This window comes from Chenopodium album, chromosome 7, assembly GCF_948465745.1.
Source record: "Chenopodium album chromosome 7, dcCheAlbu1.1, whole genome shotgun sequence".
Taxonomy (NCBI): Eukaryota; Viridiplantae; Streptophyta; class Magnoliopsida; order Caryophyllales; family Amaranthaceae; genus Chenopodium; species Chenopodium album.
Genome location: NC_137840.1, coordinates 72,995,342 through 73,021,379, shown reverse-complemented (window position 1 = coordinate 73,021,379; position 26,038 = coordinate 72,995,342). Strand labels below are relative to the sequence as shown.

The 26,038-nt window shown below is 36.1% G+C and overlaps 3 protein-coding genes across 4 annotated transcripts; 2 read left to right on the top strand and 1 right to left on the bottom strand.

Moving 5' to 3' along the window:
• The first annotated feature begins 1,983 nt into the window (after nucleotides 1-1,983).
• Nucleotides 1,984-6,895, top strand: LOC145639486 (uncharacterized). Its single transcript, XM_081690741.1, has 5 exons — nucleotides 1,984-2,190; nucleotides 3,333-4,427; nucleotides 4,882-5,755; nucleotides 5,858-5,924; nucleotides 6,398-6,895. The coding sequence occupies exons 2-4, from the start codon at nucleotides 3,459-3,461 to the stop codon at nucleotides 5,866-5,868; spliced, it is 1,854 nt and encodes a 617-aa protein (XP_081546867.1). The 5' UTR covers nucleotides 1,984-2,190; nucleotides 3,333-3,458; the 3' UTR covers nucleotides 5,869-5,924; nucleotides 6,398-6,895.
• A 1,389-nt stretch (nucleotides 6,896-8,284) lies between these two features.
• On the top strand, nucleotides 8,285-16,495 carry LOC145639485 (vesicle-associated protein 1-3-like). Of its 2 annotated transcripts, XM_081690739.1 has the most exons (8): nucleotides 8,285-8,441; nucleotides 8,637-8,707; nucleotides 8,813-8,894; nucleotides 9,288-9,403; nucleotides 9,500-9,649; nucleotides 9,733-9,774; nucleotides 15,546-15,623; nucleotides 15,937-16,495. In XM_081690739.1, the coding sequence occupies exons 1-8, from the start codon at nucleotides 8,390-8,392 to the stop codon at nucleotides 16,048-16,050; spliced, it is 705 nt and encodes a 234-aa protein (XP_081546865.1). In that variant the 5' UTR covers nucleotides 8,285-8,389; the 3' UTR covers nucleotides 16,051-16,495. The 2 variants fall into 2 exon arrangements, with proteins under 2 accessions (XP_081546865.1, XP_081546866.1); XM_081690740.1 differs by lacking the exon at nucleotides 15,546-15,623.
• Nucleotides 16,496-21,717: 5,222 nt separating this feature from the next.
• On the bottom strand, nucleotides 21,718-25,723 carry LOC145638449 (flavin-containing monooxygenase FMO GS-OX5-like). The gene is made up of 7 exons (XM_081689414.1): nucleotides 25,180-25,723; nucleotides 24,063-24,133; nucleotides 23,824-23,973; nucleotides 22,944-23,026; nucleotides 22,705-22,840; nucleotides 22,428-22,604; nucleotides 21,718-22,150 (listed from the first exon to the last, which is right to left on the bottom strand). The coding sequence occupies exons 1-7, from the start codon at nucleotides 25,697-25,699 to the stop codon at nucleotides 21,935-21,937; spliced, it is 1,353 nt and encodes a 450-aa protein (XP_081545540.1). The 5' UTR covers nucleotides 25,700-25,723; the 3' UTR covers nucleotides 21,718-21,934.
• Between the last annotated feature and the right edge of the window lie 315 nt (nucleotides 25,724-26,038).

The window sequence follows — 26,038 nt, the reverse complement described above, 5'->3', positions numbered from 1 at the left end:
AAAAAAAAAAAAATTACGGACTTGTTGAGCCAGAGCAACTTTGTTCGGATCAAAATCAAATTTTTAATTAAAAAAAATGTAATTTTTAGCTTGCCCAAATCTGCAGTCTGCATATTAGGTTGGGTTAGCGGGTCATGTCGCGTAGTTAATCACCTCTATATAAAACGTTATACAAAATACTCAACCAAAATTAAAATAGATTATTCAAATTTCGTGAGAACAATAAAACAAAATTAACAAATATGTTTAAAAATTAAGTGTGAAAAAGGAAAAACAATATCTCAATAACAAACCATTAAAGCTTAAAATAAGGATAATTTTACGATTGAAAAATAATGAATCCAATACCAACGAATGAGCTTATAGAATTAGAATTAATCGATTAATAATAAAATAAAATTTCTTTGGGATTAAAATTAAACAAATTGATTTTTTGGTAACTAGAAAAATCGTTATAACCAGAGAAACCTTAGATCCAAATTCATCTTATATAGAGTATAGCGAAAAATGATTATATATTTAATAACCCAAATTTGACTCATATGACTACAACTGACCCAAGTCTAATTGAAATAAATTACACACGATAATTTTACACATTGAAACTGATGTACACCCAACTCAAAGTGTATCAAGAATCACTTGGACCCAAATAAATACATGGTTTTAGTAATCTTGTATTTACTCGAATTGTTATTAATCAAACCTTGACAATATATGTAACCCAAATAGATCCAACTTTTATTTCAATCACCTAACCTATATATTGGTCCAGCTCGGTAATATATGTAACCCAAACAACTCAACTTTATTTAGCTTGAACTATTTTTTAACTTTCTCTCTTTTTATTTTTATTTTTTTATACCTTTGTTATGTAATAATATTGTATAAAACCGTTAATGATATTGGCGGTTTTCATCTAACATTTGAAGTTGAATTTCCTCAAGTCACGAGTCAACACTCCCCTTTAATATAAACTCTGACATTGTATAAGAGAAAGTTTGAGGTAACCTGTCCAACTTCTCAATGGAACCAAATACGTTAGTGAAGACCATACAACCATTGTGCAACGAAAAGCCATGTTTTCTTGTTAGCTAAGTTGAACAACGTTACTAGTGATAAACTTTTAGTCTTTTATTTATTTATTTATTTATTTATTAATTAAGATAAAACACAACCAACACAATTAGCATATTTATTAGTATAAATTCTAAAGATGTTAGCGGTTTTATGCTGGTAATAAAAATAATCAATGTGAGAAATTACTTTTGAGATCAACACTATATATTTGCATGATCATTGAAAATAAATGTTTATGCTCTTTAGTTCTCTATGCTATTAGAACTGAGGGCTTGTTTGGTTGACATAATAAAACATGGGAATTGAAACTTCCTAGGAATTGCAAATTTTGTATGTTGTTTGGTTGACAAAAATTTGGTGATATGGGGGAAGTGGAACTTCCTAAGAATTTTGAGTTCCCACAAAATGTAGGAATTCACTTACCTAACCCCCCTAGGTAAGTAGAAATTTCCTTGGGAAGTAACTTCCCTCATTGTTAATCAAACAATTTTTGGAAAATCCCATGAATTTGATTATAGGAATTAAATTCCCATATATTTGCAATTCATGGGAAATTCTAATTCCCTTGTGAACCAAAGAAAATATGAGAATATTCGTCAAGAGTAAAAAAAAAGTCTTGCTCAACTCGACCCATGTATGTATTTATGAGTTATGAGTACCGTCATGTAACAAAATGCAAATCAAACAAAACACTCCAAAACAAACACATAATCGTGCAACAAATGAAGCTAGGTTGAATTGAGGTTGCCCATACCATAAAAACACCATGATTAAACGAATTGGTGTCCTACCAGTCTATGACTCATATCGTACATGTACGTTGCACCATGAATGAATACTGAATAATTATTAATTAATATTACCGTTCATCATTCGAATTAAATCTTTTTGCCCAAACAAAGACAAAAATTAAATCACTATTTTCACTCATTCATTTCAGCTCCTCTCTCTCTCTCCTCTTTCTCTCTCTTCAAACCCAGTAGATTTTCCGACTTGAACCTCTAAACCCAGAAAAATCAAGGGGAAATCATCAATTTCAACTTCTTGAACTATCAATTTATCCATTTTGTCAGCTGGATTTGTGAAAATCGAAACATTCAATCATTTCAGGTGAACCCCATTTGCATTTTTTTTTCTTCTGGGATTTTAATTTTTTATTTTTCGTAATTTGTATGATTTACGACAGTTTTCTATTGAAATGGTTCATGAAAGTTTCTGGGTATGAGTGAATTTGAACGCCCTAGTTTTACTATCTCTCAATTATGCTCACATTTGGTGTGTTATTCTTATAGTTATTTATTAATTGGACAGTTTATATTGCTTTGTTTTGTCGTTGACTGCCAAATGGGTTAGATATTTTGATGAAATTGTGTAGATTTGTGTCGTTAAATTGATATTTATCGATACTTTGGGCAAAATAATGCTGCAATTTTTGTTATTTTATTGATATAGATTAATTAGGGTTAGTGATGAACTAAACTGATTATTGGACCGCAATCGATGAAGCTGCTATTTGAACTCATTATATATCAATCCCAGAAAGAAAAGGGAAATGATTTCACTTTATGAACACATAAGCTGTAAGTTGGTGATAATAATTTAAACTATTAGTATCTGGATGCTGTGGCCATTGGCTTTTTGCTCGTATCGTGATGCTATTACGGCCTAAGTATGTTGCTCTCGTGCAGTCGTGCTTATATTTGGTTTATCGAGGTTTACCTTTTTTACGAGTCCTGCATTAGTGGTTTTGCACCCTTGGGTGTAAAGCCAAGTTGGAATTGGTACAAATTTGGTTGTATGAACAGTTTATGAAGATTTAAATGTTGATCGACATTATTCAATCCAGGTAGTAAATGGCAGGTTAAAATTATCAGTCTAATATACGAAGTATAAAATTATAAACTATCTCTACTCAAGGATATTCTACTTGATATATTCTCCTAAAACTGATTTATCAGTCTATGTGTGTTGTAGCACAAAAGAGTGTTGGCTTACTAGGGAAAATTATCTTTCATGTCTTATTTTTCTTCCAGTAAATTCTTGCCTTTTCTTTAGTCCTAGCTAGAAGTACGAGTTTGTTGATAGTAGCAACTAGCTAGTGATACTTCTTGGTGTTTATTGAAGTTGCTATGAGTGCGATTACTGTGATATGATGAGCTCAACAAGTTTGGAGGACTTTTATAAATCAAAGAAGAACGGGTATTATATTTCTGTTTTCTAAGCACATTGACAAAATTTCTTTCCATGCACAGGGGAGGACTGTTTTGCATTTTCAGCTTGATGCTTAGCCAGTACCTATAACCTTGCAGCCTTCAAGTTATAGGGTCGTAACTTCATGAAGAGTTAGCCTGGATATTCATTGAAGAACCGAGAACAGTATGGATAAAGTACCTCAGGAATGCCCTTACCCAGGATGCTTTTTCTGTGTAATGAAGGAGGGAAACCCAAGTAAGCGTAGAGCTAGCATTCACAAATTTTTCAGAGAACTTCCTTCACAGGATGATGATGGTCAGGTTCTTCCCATCAGTGGCCTTTGGAACACTGCCATGGCACATCCAAATGACCCTGAGTTCATTGAATTGGGAATATTTGAATGCATGTCGGCTCTTATATGGAAAGGCCTAAAGAATCGTCGTTGGCTTTCTCATGACCAAAATATATACATTCCTTACTATGCTGCCCATATAATTGGTTCGTACACTATGAATATGGAGGAATTTGCTGAAACTTCTGTTCATGCTGGAGTAATCCCTCCATTAGTAGAACTTCTAAGAGGTAGGCTGACTTGGGTTGAACAGAGGGTAGCAGTTCGGGCTCTTGGACACTTGGCCACTTATGCTAGTACTTTTCCTGCCATAGCAAGTCATGGTGAAATTCTTGAGCTATCTATTCAACTGGCGATGAGCTGCTTAGAAATTGTCTACACACATTTTTATCAGTATGTTGACAGAAGACTTAGTTATCATTGCGATTTGCTAACACGTGGCATGGGAGGAGTGGAAATGGAGTCTAGGAAGGCAGAGGAATGGGCAAGTCAACTGCAATGCTGGTCCCTTCAGCTAATAAACTGCTTTGCATTTAAACCTGAGTTCCTTCCTACTATATGCAAGCCTGAGTTCCTCTCAAAGCTGCCAGGTATGTGGGGTGGACTTGTAAATGAAAACTCTCCTGCGGGCATTGGTTTGTTGCGGACAATTTGTCATCATAAACTTGGCCGGGGACCTGTTGCTAACTGTCCGGGAGTTATTGAAGCACTGTGCAATATTGCTCGCTCCTCAGATGATTGGCAATATATGGCTGTTGATTGTCTTCTTTGGTTGCTCCAGGATACAAGTACTTGTCACAAGGTAATTCTCTGAGCTGAATCTTTATAGGGATCTTCATTATAATTGTGAACTTTAGAGAGCCTAGCCAGTGAGAAGTATCCCTTGTGAAAGTTTTGAATACCAACTGTGTTTAGACATGTTTATTAGATTTACAAGTATGTATGAACTTTCTAATATAAATCATGTTGTGCCACTTGGAGACCCTCTGAGGCTTATAATCTGTAATATTTTTTTGCAAAAACCTTCTTGAAGATAATTTAACTGAGGGAAATACATCAGCTATCTTAATTAAATAGTATTTCAATAAAAAAAATTATGTACTTCGTTTATAATTTTTTATTGGTCGATAAAGAAAGCATAATTTTATCTGTGGCATGATGCTACTTTCCTTTTCTGAACCTTTCCGAGAATAATTCATTTAAGTTTCAAATACATTATTCGTTTGTGTATAAATGCTTCTCATTCTGATCTGCAGGTTTTTGAGAAGGCAGTGCCTGCTTTACTGGATCTATCAGAGATATCAGCGCTTGGGGATCACAAAAAATTGGGAGACTCCATTGTTAATGTTCTTCCGGAATGTGTTGTCAATTTCACATCAGCAGCTGGTCGTAACTCTCTGAGTGACCACATAAAAGAACAAATTGAGGAGGTTCTGAGTGCCAGGCAAAGATTGAAGTCAGAGAAGAACATGCCCAAAGAGGACTTGCATATAAAACAGGCAGCTGGCTTGGTGGTCAAGCTTGAGGGGAATTCACAATTCTCTGCTGGAAACATAGCTGGGGCTGCAGCTAAATATTCGGAGGCTTTGTCATTATGTCCGATGAGATCTAAGAAAGAGAGAGTTGTCTTATATAGTAATCGTGCTCAATGCCATCTGCTCTTGCAGCAACCCCTGGCTGCTATAAGCGATGCTACACGTGCTCTTTGTCTACATAATCCTGTCAATCGTCATGCTAAAAGCCTTTGGAGAAGAGCTCAGGCTTATGACATGCTTGGGTTCGCTAAAGAGAGCTTATTAGATGCCATTTTATTCATCAATGAATGCTGTCAGTCAAATGATCCTGACCTTTCATTGAGGCAAAATAAAGTTCCCGACTATGCTGAGCGTTTAGTTAAAAAGCAAATGCGTGCAGCTTGGTTATTTAGGGAAGCAGCTATGAAGCATGGAGGGGTTCATGGGGAGGCTGGTGCTGGTGACAATTCTGGTCAAGAGACTGATGATTCTGAATGGGAAACGGCCAGTGAAAGTGATGTAGGAGATGAAGATAACCATGAAATTGAAAGAGAAGATCGTGACTGGAACAAAGATAAAAAACGAAAAAACAAGTACAATAAACCTTCTATTAAAGGTAATACAATATACAAGTATTTATTTTGAGTTCTCCATAGCTCGTTGACCAAGTATTATGTGTTATTATTGGTATTAATTATAAAAGATGCTGATTGTGCAGAGCTGAGCTGATGGCTAGTGCAAGCACCGTAGTGCAGAACGCTCTCTCTAGTTTTTGTGGGACTCAGGTAGGATCTACGTTGATCTTAAGCATTGTGTATGAGTGAAAGGGAGTTCTGCTGCTAGTAGTGTAAAATATAAGGTTTAAGGAAAAGTATTAAGCTGCTTCAAGAGACACATCTTTTCTTCTATATCCTGCTTAGTTTCTAACTTGCAGACTTGCACTCCCTAATTTATTCAAGTGACAGCTGAGATAGGTTGCAACAATTCAATGATCTAGATACATATGATTGTAGTTATAGAACTGGATACATAAATATGTAGTCAAAACTGGGGTGTTGAGAAGTGGTGCCTCTAAACTAGCAAAGAGCTCTAAAGGTCTAGTTTGAGCATACATATTTATATTAAAAAACGAACAGATAAAAATCTAAAATAAATTTCACAGTTTTAATAGTCTTGATTCATGTATTTATGTCAATTGTGTTGATCAATATTCTTTTTTTCTATGTTCCTCTGAATTTTCTCGCCATTTTTCTTGCAGGCACTGAGAATGTAATAACAACCCTGCTTGAAGAATTTGGTTAAGCATTGAGATGATTGAATCTGTTTCCTTATATGGTGCAAGTGTCACTGTAAAAGAAAATCTATCCTTCATCGTATTCAATTTCGAACATCAGCAGCCTTTTCTGCAGCTGCAGGCTGTGGAATTTGAAGGTGCAAAATAGGACCTACTCGAGTCACTGTATTTAGAAGATGTAAAACATGTGTCATATCTACAATTTTTCTTCCCCCTTTTTCCTGATTTTTAGACAGTTTTGCTCCTTCTAACAGTAAAACCAAGAATGGAGCATTTGTGTGAAGAACATCTAGACTGAAGCGATTGTGTTGCTCTCAAAATGAGCTCTTTTATCTCCCCCCCTACCCCCCCCCCCCTCGTTTTTTTTCCTATGTTTTTGTAGTGGTGTAACAGAATATTGTATATAGAGTCTTGGTTGGGTGTGTGTTTTGCTTTACATTGCTAAAGTCATTTTGTTTTCCAGCATTGGTTTTATTTACTGTTTGCTATATCTTGTTGAGCTACCTTGAACCAGTGATTTGTTAGAAGTACTCGTGTCGAGGATGTGGTGTAGCCCGACTGTTTGAGTGGCGCTCACTTTGGCACCTAGGCACACCTCTTACCTACTTTTTATGTGGGGGACCTGGGCAGCTGATATTTGTTTATGAAGAAGGGAAAATAAAGAGCTACAAAAACATTGTCTTGGATCACTGGAGCATCTTTCAGTTCTCATCAAAATACTCACAAAATGAGATCTAGTCCTTACGGCGAAGGAGGCATTTGATGTGGTTTATTTCGCGCTTGTCTTCTATATATCATTGTTACATTGTACAGGCTTTTTTCTTCTCTTAAGCAGGTATTAATTAGAATCAAATGTATTGCTGGATTGATTTGCTCTTATGCACACCTGTTATCATGTCATATGAGTATCCTAGTATAGGATTTTAGTGTGAATTTGCTGAAGCATTCTTCTATTTTTTCACATACACCATTTATAATCCTTCATCTAGTTTTTTTTTTTTTTTAAAAAAAAAATAATTTATTTTTAAAGCAGGAATCCCTACCCTCCTCTTCATTTTTAAAAGAATGCTTTTCTATGATCGGCACGAGTTTTAGATGAGTGTAGGGTGTAAGTAAAAAAACAAATTGTACGAGTAGTTCGCAAGCTCAAAAATATAAATTGGTGACTAATTTATTTACCTAATTGGTTAATTATAATACGTCATAATACGTAGTTTTACTAAGTTGGTGAATAATTTATGTTGTTTTACTAAGTTGGTGAACAATTTATTTACTGACTATAATATTATCTTGTTTTACTACAAGTACAAGTCACAGCTTAACATTTTAATTAGTGTTACATGTAGTATTAATCAGCAATCAAATCTTAATTTATAATTCTGTTTGATCCAAAAAAATTGATTTAAAATTGACTTGGAGTTGAGAGTTTGGTGGTCAATCTCTTATTATATTCACACCACTCTTTGCTTTTCTTTGGTGGGAGCCAAATCTTTGCTTACCCCCTTCCAACTTCCCAATTTAATAAATTAAAATAATCAAATATTAAAACCACCCACCATTTTAAAGAACCTTCCACTATCAAACGAATTTACCAATCTACCCCTCAAAATTTCAGTTCCCCAATCAAGATTTGTTGTAAATTTCTTGATATCGTAAGGGTAATTTAGTCAAAAAAATTATTAATTTTCGTCAAAGTTTTAACAAAAACCTAAAAAGAAGCTCCTTCCCATAAAGTTGAAGATGACAGGAGAGACCATAATAAATAAACAAAAGAAAATAAAAATACAATAATATAAATAAAAAAAATTAAAAAAAAAAATTACGTAAAGCAAAATTTGTTTAGAGGGGCTTTTTATTTTGAGCATTGTATTCATTTTTCAAATTTCTTTCTAAAATTCTATTTTGGGGATTTTACTTTTCCCAGAAATTAGAAAAGAGAAATTGAAATTCGGAGTCATGAATACTGGCGATCTTCTTAATATTGAACCCACCGAGCTCAGATTTCACTGTAAGTCAAATCTTCTCTCTCCTATTTGATTGATTAGTTTGTGTTTAACCCTAATTCGTAGCGTTTCTTGGTAATTCTGGGTTAATTGTATTAATCTGTCAGATTTTGAATGTTAATTGTATGCAATTTAGGGTTTTTTGACATGGGTTTTGATTAAATTTTTGTGGGGTTGGTTTGGATTTTGGTTTTATGAAGTTGAAGTGAGGAAGCAGGCCAATTGTTCTATGACTTTGACAAACAAGACAGACAAATATGTCGCATTTAAGGTATGATTTTATTTTATTTTTTGTATTAATGATTGTTGATTAGTCCGATAATTAGAGCTTATAGTAATGATTTAATTAATATGCTCTGTGTTTGTGTTAACAAAGGTTAAAACAACCAATCCAAAGAAGTATTGTGTGCGTCCCAATACTGGGGTTGTGTTACCTGGAGGAGCATGTGAGGTTACAGGTAATGATTAATTGTATGACATTCATTTTCTTATTATGTGCTTGAGATTAGTTTATACTCAAATCTGAAATTATAGTCATAAGTCGTTGCGTTACTGATAATTGAGATTGATTGTGCTGGGAATTTGGATCCATGGATTATAATACTTGGCTATAAAGAAAGATCGTTTTGGTGATTCACGCTGTTTAGTAGACTTGTAATCTGAAGATCTGGTTGTGCTCTAGGACTAAATTGGGTTTACCTAGTCATATTAAAAATGCTAGTTGAATTCGCAAGCTACGACATATATGTGCTATTTGAGGCTTTTGAGTTGACCATGGTTGTGCAGTTATGAATATTGGTCATTAGTTTTATTGAGTAAAATTGATTGTGATTTCCAATTGGACATTGTAGTTACGATGCAAGCCCAGAAAGAAGCACCACTTGATATGCAATGCAAGGACAAATTCCTAGTTCAGAGTGCTATGGCACCTGATGGCATTACAGCAAAGGATATAACTTCTGAGATGGTATGGCTGTTTCGCATCACTTACTTATTATGAAGACTTGATTTTGGATCTTAATTTGTTCTCATAGTTGGCTGGCCTTTTATTTTATATCTTCAGTTTAACAAGGATGATGGGAAGGTTGTGGAGGAGTTCAAGTTGAGGGTTATTTACGTTCCTCCTAACCCTCCTTCACCAGTCCCTGAGGAATCAGAAGAAGGATCCCCACCTCGCGAAGATGTAAATGAGCAGGCTGCATTAGCGTCAGCTGTATGTGTGTTCATGCGTTGATTTTTTTTTTTCTGAGTGACTTTTCTTCCCAAATGATTAATTTTGGTTGCTGGTTCTTATAGGTAACTAGATCTTTTGAAGGGACCAAAGAAAAAGATTCTGAGGTAATTCCATTTGTCTATGTTAATTATTTGGAGAATTAGAAAATTTTTCATTTGCTTTCTGCGGGCCAAACTGCTTGTTTGTTGTGCTAGCTTAAACTTGATAAGGAACATGATACACATAAATATAAGTGTGTAAACTGAAAACAACTTGCATTGTGAATGTTATCTTACATAAACTATGTGGTGGAAGGTAGAATGATTCTTAAATAGTTAAATGCCTGATTTTTAAATCCAAATGCTCACTGTTTTGGTGGAAGGCATCTACATTTCTCAATGCCTGATTCTGAAATCTTAATGCACATTTTGTGGCGGAAGACATCTATTTTGATGAGTTGACTTGACCTGTTATAATATGACATGCTTTTTGTTTATATAATTCTCAAGTTCTGATGATTTTGTTCCATGTCTTGAAGATTATGTGTAGTTGTCTACATGCTGTACAAGAATTGTCCTCCCCCCCCCCCCCCCCCCAACCCACACCCCTCTGGTTTCTCTTATTTGCAGTGTTAGAACTTACATATGCACATATCACTGCGTAGAAAAACTCAAATACTCTATTTGTTTCTCTATTTTCTTCTGCATTTCGTCTTCTCCAGCTGGGGAGATTGGGGGTTGAAATATCTTCAGTCTAAGGCGGTGTTTGAGTTCTGAGTTCAGACTTCAGAGCATGGTATGGGCCTATGGGGTATACGGGTTAGTACAGGATAAATTATAAAGCCATTCTACATATTTAGTTAAGAAAAGTGCAAAATTGATACCTGTGGGCTGTACTTGAACAAACTCCACAGGTTCACCTTATCCATCTTCCCTCCTTAATCACCATACCGTCACCAGGTCCCTTATCTGCCACTGTGTTCTCTTTGCCTTTATCCTAGTATCATACTGGACTACTGGCCAATTAGCTAGCTCATACCTTTTCCTATAATGAATTTCAAACTCCACCTATGCTGTCTCAGAGTCGGGAAAGGTGAAGTGGAGATTAAATGTGAAAGAATTAGTTGAGGAGAGAAATAGTATTGGGGGAGGCCGGGAGGGGTTAATATACAGGAGGGAATAATACATAGATTTAGTTTTTCATCTATAGGTTTTGCAAATCAGACAGGTTAATATAGAGATATATTTATGGCTATGCCAAAGATTATTACTGCATAATACCAGATTGCCAGAAACTCCGCCAGTGGGTTTCCCGCTGCCAGTCCCAAGCCTGGATAAAGGAGGAGGGTTACGGTAGGCCAGTGACAGCCAGTATAAAACTTCGTCACATCCCATGACATGAGCCAAACAGATATTTTCGTGGGGGCGTTCCCTACTCAGCGACGCGCTGCACTTCCTAGACCCGGGTGTAGTGATAAGTATGCAAGGGTTGCTAGGTCGTCGCCCAGAAGCGACGCGCCACATTGCCCGAGTGTGGTGTCAAATGAGCAAGGGCGTGCCATTGGGGCGTTCCCTACTGAGCGACGCGCTGCACTTCCCAGACCCGGGTGCAGTGATAAGTATGTAAGGGTTGCTAGGTCGTCGCCCAGAAGCGACGCACCATATTGCCCAATTGTGGTGTCAAATAATCAAGGGCTTGGAGTTGGGATCAGGAGGGAGCGTGGGAGAAAAGAATTTAGTTTGCGGATTGGTTCTTGGAATGTGGGGTCTCTTACGGGAAAATCAGCAGAATTGGTAGAAGTAATGAAAAGACGACGCGTGAGCATCATGTGCCTCCAAGAGACAAGATGGACAGGAGAAGGAGCTCGAGGCTTGGTTTTGGGGTATAAGGTATGGTATGTTGGGCAAGAAACGAGCCACAGAACAAGGAATGGTGGAGCTAGGAACGGAGTTGGTGTGGTTCTCGATGAGAGGTTGGCAAAAGAGGTGATCGAGGTCTATCGGAAGAACGATAGGTTGATAAGGCTGAAGTTGCTATGTGGCAAGGAGATTGTGAATGTTATCAGTGCTTATGCTCCCCAAGTGGGTTTAGATGCAGAAGAGAAACGACAATTTTGGGAGGACCTAGACGAGGTGGTGCAGGGTGTCCACCACTCAGAGAAGTTATATATTGGAGGGGATCTAAATGGGCACGTTGGGGCGAGCCGAGATGGCTATGAGAGTGTCCATGGAGGCTTTGGGTATGGGCAGAGGGACGCCGGTGGTGAAGCTATTATGGATTTTGCCCAATCATATGATTTAATTTTGGCTAATACTTGGTTTAAGAAGAGGGATTCACACTTGATAACTTTTCGGAATGGAGCAAATGCAACTCAAATAGACTTCCTGCTCACAAGGAGCATAGATAGACAAAGTTGCATAAACTGTAAGGTTATCCCAGGGGAGAGTGTGGTCACCCAACACCGGCTATTGGTAATGACTATTCGTCTGAAAGAGAAGGCGAAGAAAAAAGTTAGACAAGAAGAACCAAGGATAAGATGGTGGACCCTAAGGGATGCAAAAGCTAAGGTTTTTACAGAAAAGGTAATTGAAGAAGCGGATTGGGATGGAGAGGTGGATCCGGACATGACTTGGTTACGAATGAAGAACTGTTTCCTAAGAGTGGCCAAAGAGGTCTTAGGGGAAGTAAGGGGAAGAACTTCGGTACAGAGAGATACTTCGTGGTGGAATGAAGAGGTGAAAGCAGTAATTAAGCAAAAAAGGGAATGCTATCAAGCCTTAGGAAAATGTAGGAGTGATGAAACCTTTGCAGCGTATAAGGAGGCTAAGAGCAAGGCAAAGGCAGTTGTTCGCCAAGCAAAAGAAAAGACATATCAGGAGGTTTATGAAAAGCTTGATTCCAAGGAGGGAGAAAGGATCATTTATAAGATGGCAAAGAGAAGACAAGAGGCAAGGAAGGATATTGGCATGGTGAAGTGTGTCAAAGATAAGAACCAAATGGTCCTAGTGCAAGAGGAGGGCATCAAGGACAGGTGGAAGGGGTACTTCGATGAATTATTTAATGGAAGTAATGGAGTTGTGATAGGAGATACCTCTATGAGTGATGAAGAAATCAACATGGAGTATGTGCGAAGGATTAGGAGAGTAGAGGTGGAGATTGCACTGAGGAAGATGAAACCTAAGAAGGCGGTTGGCCCTGATGGGGTACCGATAGAGGTGTGGAGGTGTTTGGGTAAGATTGGTATTGATTGGTTAACAAACCTTTTCAACAAGATATGGACGGCTACAAGGATCCCACAAGATTGGAGGAAGAGCACCTTGGTCCCGGTTTATAAAAACAAAGGAGACGCTCAAGATTGTTCTAACTATCGAGGAATTAAGCTTATGAGCCATACTATGAAGTTGTGGGAAAGGGTGATTGAACAAAGGTTGAGGGCATGCACAAGCATTTCAGATAACCAATTTGGTTTTATGCCTGGGAGATCTACTATGGAGGCAATCCATTTGATAAGACAAATGATGGAGTTTTATAGGGTAAAGAAGAAAGATCTTCATATGGTCTTTATTGATTTAGAGAAGGCATATGACAAGGTGCCAAGAGAGATACTTTGGTGGGCAATGTTGAAGAAAGGTATCCCACGAAGGTATGTAGACCTAGTTAAGGATATGTATCGGGATGTGTCAACAAATGTGAGGACATGCGGAGGGTTGACAAAAGATTTCCCTATTACAATCGGATTGCATCAAGGGTCTGCATTAAGCCCTTTTCTTTTTGCAACGGTTCTAGATGAATTAACTAGACCAATTCAAGATGAGGTTCCATGGTGTATGCTGTTCGCAGATGATATCGTTTTGGTGGATGAGACTAAGGATGGGGTTAATGTCAAGTTGGAGCAATGGAGGCAAAGGTTGGAATCTAGAGGGTTTAAGCTAAGTCGGAGTAAGACTGAATATTTGGTATGTCGTTTTGGCACTCAGAGGGGGACACGCAATGAAGTGGTGAGTTTGGATGGAAAGGATTTGACCATGAGTGAATGTTTTAAGTACCTAGGGTCGATCATCCAGAAGAATGGTGACATTGATCAAGACGTGACCCACAGGATTAAGTCAGGGTGGCTTAAATGGAGAGCGGCCACGGGAGTGTTATGCGACCGCAGCATTCCCTTAAAGTTGAAGGGAAAATTCTACAGGACTGCCATACGACCAGTGTTGCTCTATGGTACAGAATGTTGGGCTTCTAAGAAAGAGCATATTAAAAAGATGGAGGTTACGGAAATGCGCATGTTAAGGTGGATGTGTGGAAACACTTTAAGAGATAGAATCAGAAATGAGGTTATTCGCAAGAAAGTAGGTGTGGCGAGCATTGTAGATAAACTAAGGGAAAATCGTCTGCGTTGGTTTGGACATGTAAGACGGAGACCCGAGGGTGCACCGGTGCGAAGAGTGGAAGAGTGGGACCATGGAGGGATTAAACGAGGAAGAGGGAGACCAAAGATGACTTGGTTGGAAGGAGTGAGGAAGGATATGAAGTGCATGGATTTACGTGAGGATGAAGTTTTGGATCGTAAGGGATGGAGGAGAAAGATTTATGTTGATGACTACACGGAATAATCAAATTTGGTTCATGTTAGCCGACCCCACTTTTGGGATTAAGGCTTTGATTGATTGATTGATTGAATACCAGATTGCCAGAGCTCCTACATCAAATAACTGCTGGGGAACTCCTAAAGATTTTGAAATTTATTGGAAGATTAGGTGAAAAGCATCTTGCATCTAATTGGGACATTGACTTACCCAAATATTTCTTACCTCCAATTTCTTATGATTGGGATTCTGGTAGCTAGTTTCAAAAGTAGGATAAGTCTGACATAGGGAGGAGGAAGGAGAAAGAAGCTATGGTGGGGATGGAGTGTACAGTCAATGTGGCAAGGAGGAGAAAGGGTTTACATTTTGTTCTGTTATTCCAGATTTATCCTGAATGAAGTGCAGCTCATATTAAAAGTTAAATTTTGATTAACCTAAGTTTTAGATTACTTCTCATGCTCCTCATCTCTTTCCTAAACTGCCCTTCTTATACGAACCTTAATCTCTTTCTCTCTCCCTCTCTGGAAGACTGGGACTGTTTTGTTTAATTTCAGAAGTTGCAAGTTAAAGCTGCTTGGCATATATACAGTAGCAGTTTTGTTTTAAGATGCCAATGTGACCCTCGAGTTATAGATTTTTAGACATTTTTCTCTTACTTGTATGGCTGGCTCATTGGGTTTTGCGCTGTGTTCTACTTGCTAGATACTGCTTTTTCATTTTTTTTTTTGTTTCTTTCTTAGAAGGATGGTCCAATTACTCATGCTTCATGGGCAAAGTGGTCCTTTGGTGAGTGATGTGCTGGTGCCTAATGCTGTATAAAAGCTCTATATCCTTAGTGCTTCATGCTCCCTGATCTAATTGAATCTAATTGCATTGTGATGTTGTCCATAGCTTAAAATTATTCTATTAATTGATAATGTAGATATGTATGAAGAGCATAGTTTCAAGTTCTTTTTGTTTGGTAGCAAGAATAAGTTGTCATGCTACATTCCTAGTGTCATTGTATTATGTCTAACACTCTCTCATATTTTTTTAGGGTTTGATAAGCAAAATTAGTATTATTAGCATAGTTTTTATGATGTAGCTATATATTGCAGCATCATTTAACATTCATGTCTGTTGTGGTCTTACTACCGAGGGAGTGTGAATTCATTGTGACAGATTGTTTTGCTAGGATTTTATGTTAATGTTGGTATCATGTATAGGGATCTCAGCAGGAGGCAGTATTTACATTAATGATATTCCTAGATGTTGGCTTTTTTATCCCTCTAATATCTCCCGAATTAGAATGCTAACGGACATGTCTGTTCCAGGCACGGTCTTTGATATCAAAGTTGACTAATGAGAAAGCTTCTGCCATTCAACAGAATCAGAAACTTCGTCATGAATTGGTATGATGCTTAGTTTGTCTTTGACACTTTATCTATGCTTAATTGCTTATCATTCTGTTACTTAGATTTCTTCTTTTTCTTGCTATATCTGGTAACATCATGTACACTTGTCCTGATTTTACCCCCCCCTCTCTCTCTCTCCACATAATTGTTAGTTTTGTTACAATTGTGATAATATCTTTAAAAACTGTACTTGATATTTGTTACTCTGTGTCTTCCTTTCTTAAAAAGCTATTTCTTGGTTAAGATTGAATTATTACAAAACCATTATGCAATTGTAATAGTCTCCTGACATATTGGTTCTACTTAACAGGATATGATGAAAAGAGAAATTGGCAGAAGACGTTCTGGTGGTGTGCCAGTGTATGTAGTGGTACTGATCGGCATTCTCAGCATACTCCTTGGGTACTTGATGAAGAGAACATAGGACTCACACAATACATGCAAATTACCATTTCGAAAGGCCAAACAGAATGTGCAGATAGATCATCTATATGGATGCATCATTGTCAAAACTGTAAAAAAGTTGTAGTGTCTTGGTTATTTCTATTTCTGTCGACACACTGGCAATTAGATCTGGTTTGTGCATCAACTATCTTAGGTTTTTACATACTGCAGCACTCTGTTTTGCCAGATTTAGTCTAATATCTAGTCCCATGGTCTCGGTTAGCTTGTTGGTGTGCTATCTCCATCCTCAGGTCCCATTTCAAGAAAAAGGACTATATAACGTAAAATTTCTATGGTGGATTGTCGATCTTGGCCTTCCCGTTTGCCCCTCTGAACTAACACTTGGATGAATTTTTGTAGTGTTTGTTTCATTTGTTTGAATGAATAATGGCTGATAGCTACAATCTAGAACTATGAGAATATCATTTCTTCAAGAAGTATGCATTGACCTCCTCGTGTTTACGTGGTGTTTATTTTATTTGTACAACATGCCATTCTACTTTGTTTCAATTTTGCTCCATATTAAGGCGTGACTTTTTAGGTTGTAGGTATGTCAAAACGTTGACTATATGGCTAGAGGTAACAAGTAACGGTGTATATAACGGGAGACAACCAAATGGGAATTACTACGTATACAAACCATTTTAATATAATTGATCCGCGTTCTAACGCGTGGGACTCTTTGAGAGTCTATCGGTTTTTTGATGGCCCAACTGCAGTTAGGATCCTTAGTCTAGATCATCCGCAAGAACTTATGGACGATTTTGTATACTGGAAATTCTCTAAGGATGACTTCTTTTCTACGAAGTCTGCCTATGCTCTCTTATTTGAGAAGACTGTTAGATGTCCTCCTTTGGGGACCTTGCCTGCTCCCCGGTGAAGGAAATTTTTGGCGCTCCCCCTTCTTCCGAAATGGAAGATCTTTGGTTGGAAAATAATTTAGGTATTCAAGTTGCCTCGGTTCTAGCTGTTTGAGGCATTTTAGTGGATTCGGTTTGCTGCTTCTGTTAGAGGGAGCAGGAGACAGTCGACCATTTGTTTAGAGATTGTGATTTTGTTGCTCCTTTGTGGGTTCACAGCTCGTTTTATTCAATAGCCAAGGTCTTCTTCATCTCCCCTTCCTCCAATGGTTTTCTGTTATGGTCTCGTTATTAGCAGCTGCTAAGGACTGGGAGAACTTGGTGCAGTTTTTCTCCCTTCTTTGGGCTATTTGGTTGACTCGTAATAATGCACGTTTCCAACAACAAGTTGTCTCTCTCGATGATGTTTTACTTCTTGCTTCTCAGAGGAATGTGTAGGAGATGCAGGCCCAAGATTCTCACCTTTCCTCCTCTGCTTTGGGTCCTAGTCCTACGTCGGTTGGTTCGAGGTTTGCTGCCACGCTTGCTGGGGACCCTACATCGGGGTTTGATATTTGTTTGATTTATGATGGGTCTTGGTTGTCCTCCGATAACTCGGCAGGTGTTGTTGGGTTTTTCGGGATTGTGATTTCGGTCCGTGGGGGGAGGGGCACATGCTTCTCTTTCTTCTTCAGCCTTACAGTCTGAGTTATAGGCTTGTTTCTGGGGGTTACGAAATGCCTTTTCTCGTGGTTTTCGTAGGGTTCTTATTTACTCGGATTGTGAGCCTCTGTGTTTGATGTTAGCCCAACAATAGAGGGACGAGGTTTCTTTATACTGGTTACTTCGGGATATTCGGGTTCTTCAATCTACCTTTACAGCTTGTAAAATTCTTAAGGTTCCGCGAAAATGTGTATCTCCTGCTCACTGGTTGGCTGGAAAGGCTCGTGCTCGGGAATGTCTTTTTAATTTTTGCTTGTGTGTTTTTTTCTTTTCTTTTCTTTTCTTTTTTTCTTTGTACTCATTGTAAAAAAAAAAAAAAAATAATAATAATAAAAAAATTAATAAGGACAAAAAAATTAAAAGAGCATGAATTAGTATAGAAGGTATAAATAGTAAATATATGGTTTGTTTGCCAATATAATACTTCGTAAATAAAAACTTACCCCGAATTCTATTGTGATGCATAGAAGCGGCTTTGAGGTATGCTGTTTTCTCTTGTTCTTATTTTTAAATTTTAATATTAGAATATCAGTTTCAACATCTAGGGTTTGTGGTTAATTCTATTGTCAATATAGTCAATTTAGGGTTTTTCGATTGAAGTATTGGTTTTAATTAGGGTCCTTTATCAATTATTTTCATAATTATAATCGGCTATCTTTGTGTATGCAACAATTTTTATTAATGGATTGGACAATTTATACAAAATATTAATTGTTATAATTAATAAATTGTAGGAGATGATGGGAAGTGATGATTTGCGGGGTATAATATTTACAAACCCTGAGGTTTGTTCTGTGTCAATCCGGCCGCATAAAACATACAAATCATGTCAAATACATGGTGTAATCACTGCTGTTGACGGCAGAGACGAAACTTATGAGCTCTTTAATAGAAGTAAGGCCAATCCCCAGACCATCGACTCAGCCGGTCCTCAGACCTTATTGCTAACGGGTCCTAAACTCGGTGCTCTCTCAATGGACGGTGATGTTCGCCTTGATATTAATCTCGAAGTCCAAAACTTGAATTCACTAAAACAGGGGGTTCATTGCTTTGCCCTTGGCCGTTTACATTTGGACACCACAACTCGTGTTTGCTACGATGAATTCAAATCCTTAACTTTTGGAAATGTTTGTGTACGCTACATTGTTATGCCGTGTGCTATGATTGCTGGTGTTAAAGTAATATTCGTAAAAAGAGTTGATGGTGAAGAACCACCATATTATTATGATAGTGATGATTATGATGCTGCTGCTAAAAGTGATATTGATATATCCGGGAGTATTACAACCTGTTACAATAAAACATATGATGACAACAATCAGATTATTCTCTATAAGAAACCACGAAAGAAGCGAGATCAGGTGGTTCACGGTGTTCCTATTAACTTGTCTAGATCTTTCGTCTGTGTTCCACCTTACTATCCCCTTGTATTTAATTTCAACATGGCTATTGCTACCATGGATTCTGGGGGGAAACGCCAAACTGTTGTTAGAAAATCAACACAATTTCAACCCTGTGATTGTGGAACATTTACTGAATATCTGTCTTCTGGAAACTTTCGTGTTTTTGTCCAAGTCCACTGGTTGAACCCTGATTATCCTGATCTCCTCTCCAACAAAGGAATTCCACAGGTTGATCGACCTATTATATGGAGATGCAAGTAAGTTCCTTTAATTTCATTCCCTTGTATCTGTTGCAATTGTTTTATTCATTTTTTGACTTACCAAATTAAATATGGATGTTTACTTTAATTTCTAAGACATTTAATTGGAGTGAAATGAATACAAGTGTTTTCAGTGTTTGTTGGTTGTCAAGGTGAGGAGAACGTGGATCTTTGTGGTTCAATTGGAGTTTCTTATTTCGTCGACAATTTCACTTATATTTTCACAAGGGATGAGAATCATCCTGACAACTTGTATCGACATGGCAAAGTGGTACCCCTAAATGGGTTAACCACTTACACTCGTGATCACTTTCAAATGCATCTCAAGCTCAAGGATGTTAGGGGACATATACACATTGAGGAAGGTTTAGGTGTGTACTATCATACCTATGATAACAATTGTAGAACCTGGTATAATAGGCCTTTATGCTGTATTCTTAGAGGGGAGCGTGGCTTTGCTGCAGTGCACTTTATAGTTTTCGAAAGTGCTGTCAAGGCTACTGTCCAAATCTGTGTCATTGCCAAGGATTCTTCAGCTTCTTGGCCTTTTGTGTATGGGACTCTTGTTGCACAATATAGCAGCTATCAGTACTCGACTAGGATTCTTCAGCTTCTTGGCCTTTTGTGTATGGACTCTTGATTCAGCTGAAGCTTCTAGTTTCGAGGGTATTTATGCTCAACATTTTTTGAAGAAAGTAGAAATCAAGATTGGTGATGCTACAAGTCAGACAATTGAGGGACAAAGTTATGATTTTATAATAGCTACAAAATGGGAGAATGGTTTGTCTTATTATGATGACTGCTGATTTAGCTCAAGTTTGATGATTTCTTTTGAAATTAAGTTAAAATTCTATTTTAATGTCACAATAGAAGTGTGTTTTAATATATTTCACTCTTGAATGGAGTTGAGCTAAATCAGGTCCTCAACTTTAGTATTTGTAGCATTTTGTTCCCTCATCTTTCAAACGAAACAAATTGGTCTCTCAACCACCCATAACTTACGTTTCCGGTGGAAAAAAGATGATTTGAGTCACCAAATTTTAAGGACGAAAGTGCCCATCTGGCAAAAATTAAAATTTGTTTTTATTTTATTTTTTTGCCAGTTTTTATTTAAAAAGGAATCTTTTAACTGACATTATTTTTTCATCAATATTAATATTTTAGTTATGATTTGCATTAATAAAACTATAGAATTTTCGAAAATATATATATATAATAACCTTAAAATATTAATCTTAAAAACTCTCTTCTTATCTTCACTTTTAAAATCAAAAACCCTATCTCAAAATTGAAACTCAATATTAGAAAAAACTAATAGTAAACAAAACAAAATCACTTTTTCCATCTAACAATTTTCACAATTTGTGCAAATGATGATTAAAGACCGTTGTTTGTTTGAAATTCACAATCGTGATAAACAGTGATTTTTCTTTGTTTACTTTTAGATTTTCTAAATCTAATTTCACGCTCTCAATATAAAAAAAACAAACAGTAAAAAAAACAAAATCACTTTTTCCATCTTATAAATTTTCATCTTTTATACACGATTATTTTTATAATTTGTAATAATTTCACGTAATTTGTTATTGCACGTATACATATTTTATTATTGCACGTATACATATTTGACACATAAAAATATAAATATGTACATTTTTTAATTAATTTATATTATTTACTATATATATTTGTATTGAATAATTCATTTATCTTTTCGATGATATATATAATTTTTAATTTTTAACATTTTATTGAGTAAGTTTTGTATGTGGTTATCCACATGACGTGGCCATATTGATTAATAAGAATAATCATTATATACGGAATATATTTATAAGTAATTCTATTTATTATTCATAAAGATAACCTCATTTTATTCATTAAAGTAACTCAAATTCATTATATGAGTAATATCAACTAATTTAGAAATAAGTAACCCCATTTGTTTATTCGAGTAACATCTATTTTTAGTTTTAAAAATTGAAAGAATAAATCCACTGATGTAATAGAGTAACTTTTTTTTTTCATTTAATTAAATCACGTACGTCAAGGTAACCCATTTGCTCATCACCGTAACCCCTTATAATTAAGTTACATAATTATTATCTGAAAATTTAAATATAAATAGAATAAATATCTTTTTTATAATTTTTTTTTCATTTTTTATTCAATGTTGAATAAGTTACATAATTATTATCTGAAAATTTAAATATAAATAGAATAAATATCTTTTTTATAATTTTTTTTTCATTTTTTATTCAATGTTGAATAAGTTACATAATTATTATCTGAAAATCTAAATATTAATAGAATAAATTTACTTTTCTATCATTTTTTTTTTTCATTTTATATTCAATATCAAATGTTTTAGCGTGTCCTAAAAAAATTATACTTCAAATGATAACAATATTTACATCGGCATACTAAAAAAATTAATCCCTATATAGGTTCTCATACTAAAAAAAAAAATTAATCAAATATTTACGTTGGCATACATACCTAAGAGAAATAGAGCAAATATTTAAAAGCGTAGGGAGTACACAATATCAATTATTTGATTTTTTTTTTATAACAAATATCAACTTATTCGATAACATAAATACTACTCGACAAAAATATCCAAAAAAAAAAAAAAAAAATCACTTGGTGTTGATTGTTGAACACTTGAACTGTTCTAGTAACTTGAATTTCTCTTGGCGTGAGGTTATAGATGGATTATAACACCCCGTTGTAAACCCGGGATCATCTCTATATCCATCCTTGCGATTTTCCAAGCATTTGATGGTCTCCTTATAGATTTCTTTTCTCCATTCCAATGATAACGCTCCAGCTTGTGTTGCTAACCAGTCCAAATACTAACAGCCAAATAATTTTCTAAATTAGATACTCTGAAAATGTGGATTGCATACAATATTTTTATACAAAAGTAAAAAAAGGTAATTTCAGAGGCCTTAACTTGGATTAGTGATTAATATTAAAGTCATGATTAGTAAAACTGCATGTTTCAAGTCTTCAGATGTATATTTAAGCTAAGGCCAAACCAAAGAGTAAACTTTTAGTCATGTCTAGCAGAAACTTAAAAAGGAAACTCAGTAGAAAGCGCGGCTCTGAAGATAAGAAAGACATACAGACCTCCTCGAAATTGTGGAGATAATGAGTGAGGTGCTTAGGCCTTCTAAGTATTGTCATCTGTTGATAATATTTTTGCACATCTGCCATCATCTCCTCCTTAGACGGTAAGTCTACTTTTCTTGATAATACTCTAGCTATCCACCTTGATTGAAATTCCATCATATCAAAAATCAATATCTAATCATGCAGAAGATGATTTGAACTCTGTCAGCAAGATCGAAAAGTAATAAAGGTATACGAACAGCTATTAACAGCATACAGCGTTCAAATAATTTACCTTTTGAGGTAAGCAAACAAAAGAAAGCCAAGGAGCAACAGCAGGAGGAAACACATGCTTGTATAACGGTCCAACACGATTATCATCAACAATTACAATGCCATTTATGTTAAGGAAAGGGAATTCATATTTGTATCTGTGGAAAAGTTTTTAGGAAAATTTAGCTTCCATGTTAGGAGCTAAAAAAGAGATCAAGAAAGGGGAAATTTTATTACTCTGCATCAATTCTGAAAACATACCCGGTGCAGTGCAAGATAATGTTGGCCTCAACTGATGATCCATCCTCGAATTCTATGGTACCATTTTCATTGGCCATATATATCTACACTTTCATAAACATAAAAAGTTACTGGAATCAATCACCAAATAGTGCAATCAGATATTGCAACACTTACAATACTATGCTAGGAGGTCTTGCTGATATGATGAATAACCTTCTTAGCAAGCTTAAAACACTCAACGACACATATATCATCTAGAGTTGTAGACAAACCATTTACAATTACAAGGACCATTGATTCATATTATTAAATAACAGTCATAACCAACATGACAACAACAAATACTACTACAAAAAATGAATAAAAAAAATTGAGAAAATGTAGTAATTAAGAGCTCATGATCTACAAGTTAATACAGGAGGCTTATTTCACATGAAGTCATGAAGATCTCCTTGGCCTTGTCAACAACAGTATATGGAGAGTCAAGTCTCCTCGGAAAAGCTAGCAAAAACCACTTCACATAAAATGCAGATGAATATCATCCTACTGGCCACAAACAAAATTCGGGACTGGTGATGCAGAATAAGAGCAGTAAAACAATCAGGTTTGGGAGGGTACCATATATATGAGTATAAGAGAAAGGAGTACTCTCGAGCACAAATGTATTTTGATTGTGCCTGAGTATATGTTGAAAACAATCTATATATAGTTCAATCTATATTGCAATCAGAAGTGCTTATTCAATCAATCTTTATTGCATTTCAAAATTGCTTAAAATTGATGTCTTTACAATCATGATATCAAATTTTGATTTTTAATTGGTGTATAGTTTTCTGCAAGCGTAATAGCTAGTTAAGAGCAAAGTATGAACAGAAAACATTACTCTTACACAACTTACCGCAGAATGCTGCCATATGTTACAACAGTGATCAAGCTTTGCAAACTTTGCATCAGGCGATCTTGAAGAGAGATGAACTTCCTTAGCAACTGCTGAGATATCACGTGATATATCGTATGCACTAGCCCCATTTCCAATGATTACTACCACCTATTAAGCAATTAACACATCAATTTATCGAACCAAATGCTTGAATCTACGGAGTATATAAGAAGTCTTGAAGTTAATGCAGGAAAAACCTGGTCCTTAAATTGCTTAGGAACTCGGTAATTGTGGCTGTGTATCTGTTTTCCTGGCCATTTCTCGATTCCTGTCAACAAGTTATAAACAGAATGTTAACGAGTAGAGATGAATCATAGTTAATGTTATCATAGTTCTTTAGCTCAATAACATAAACTATTATATGGTAAATCAATCTTAGCTTCTAATTATGAAGTTTATATTAGCAGTTGATACAAGATAAACATCAGTAATTGATTACAATTTCACTTGCCATCTATTCTACTAAAACTTATCATCTTCATTGTAGATTGTACTAGTAAATACTTACTATTCCAACAATATCCAGTTTAGGGGCAGCCCCTTTTTTTTTTTTTTTTTCAAATGAAAAAACCAACCTCAAGTTTGTAAGAAACTTATCATTTAAGAATCTTTCTCTTTGATTTCCCTAATATCCACTGTCATTTGTGTAACAACACATACTACGCTTTCATGTCTCCTTTACATTGTGTTTGGATAACATTAGAGGAAGGAAAAGAAGGGGAGGGAGGAGAAGAGGAGGGGAGGGAAAGGGAGGGGAGAGAAGAATGGTGAGTTTTCCTTCCAAATCTCTCCATTGTTGGAGGGATCATTTTCCTATAATTTAATCCCTCCATTTATCTCCCCTCCAATTCCCTTACTTCCTCATTTGTTATCCAAATAAAAGATATCACATCTCTCCATTTACCTCCCCTTCTTTTCCTTCCATTTCCTTCTATCCAAACACACCGTTAATCTCTTAATTTTGAACTAGTTAATACTCCAGCTAAAAACATGAAGTTGTAAATAAAACTTATGTGAACTAGCTTATAATTGGTGACCACAATATGCAAAAGTAACTATATACTACTTCGTATTAACTTAATATCTGAGCCCAAAACCCGCAATGGGTTTGGACTTTGGACAAGGTATTAGACCAAGCAATTGTCAATGTTAGTACGAGAAATTCTTGACCTCTTTAAATATTTTTTTTAAAAAGTACTTAATATTTTGTAACTTTCAAAAAGTCATGAGAAAATTATACTCACGTCGTACAACACTTAATATTTTCACTTTTAACTCCGACTTGAGGAAAAATATTGAGTTGAATCATTTAACCTGGTATGTTAGCTACCCGAGGCACGGTACAATGACCGTTACAAACAACCACAGCATCAAAAACCTCTTCTTCCAACTTTACCCCTCCATTTTCCACTCTCCTCCATTCAACCACCCACTTATCCACCCTTCCACCCACTGGCTCCACCCTCACAACCTCCGAGTTAAACCGGATCAACTCAACGATTCCAAACCGAGTTGCAAAATCATTCAAAAATGCCAGCACTTCTTGATGACCCGGAAAAACTCTCGGGTCCCCATACACTCTCTCATCGAACCCGAAATCGGAGAAGCCCATCAAAACCCGGGGCAAATTCGTCCTTAATGAGTAATAGACGCTGCTTTGAACACTCTCATGACTCAGTGGATCGGACTCGACTCGCGGGTCATAGACCCATATACCGCCGAGTTTGTCCGATTTCTCGAATACGGTGACTCGGTGACCTTCTCGTCTGAGCTCCCGGGTTGATATTATCCCTGCTACACCTCCACCTATTACTCCCACTTTAAGTGATCCCATTTTATGTTCACTGATACCAGATGTAATTAGATTGCCAATTTAATGATTTGACATACACACCTCTTCATTCTTTAATTAATAGATTCAAAGATAATGTACTGTATATTATATGCTTTTAGTAAAAAAGAGTTTTGATTGTGCACAATTATATCATGAATGTAATCACAAAGGTATCAAATCGCAATATGATGTTCTGATGAGTCATGATACCAGCTTCAAAAATTGATAGAATTATGGGCCCTGAACCCTGTCAATATATCATGTAACAAAAATGTCAATATTGATGAATGATGATAAGGTTGCATACATTGCAAATGCATCAGCAGCCACTAAATTATC

Coding starts and splice junctions, on each gene's coding strand:
- LOC145639486 (XM_081690741.1), top strand. CDS start 3,459: ATGGATAAAGTACCTCAGGAATGCCCTTACCCAGGATGCTTTTTCTGT. Junction 4,428..4,881: donor ATACAAGTACTTGTCACAAG/GTAATTCTCTGA, acceptor TCTGATCTGCAG/GTTTTTGAGAAGGCAGTGCC.
- LOC145639485 (XM_081690739.1), top strand. CDS start 8,390: ATGAATACTGGCGATCTTCTTAATATTGAACCCACCGAGCTCAGATTT. Junction 8,708..8,812: donor ACAAATATGTCGCATTTAAG/GTATGATTTTAT, acceptor GTGTTAACAAAG/GTTAAAACAACCAATCCAAA. Junction 9,775..15,545: donor CCAAAGAAAAAGATTCTGAG/GTAATTCCATTT, acceptor TGTCTGTTCCAG/GCACGGTCTTTGATATCAAA.
- LOC145638449 (XM_081689414.1), bottom strand. CDS start 25,699: ATGGGATCACTTAAAGTGGGAGTAATAGGTGGAGGTGTAGCAGGGATA. Junction 22,605..22,704: donor TTGTTTGCTTACCTCAAAAG/GTAAATTATTTG, acceptor CTGCATGATTAG/ATATTGATTTTTGATATGAT. Junction 22,151..22,427: donor ATCTCCACAATTTCGAGGAG/GTCTGTATGTCT, acceptor TTTGGCTGTTAG/TATTTGGACTGGTTAGCAAC.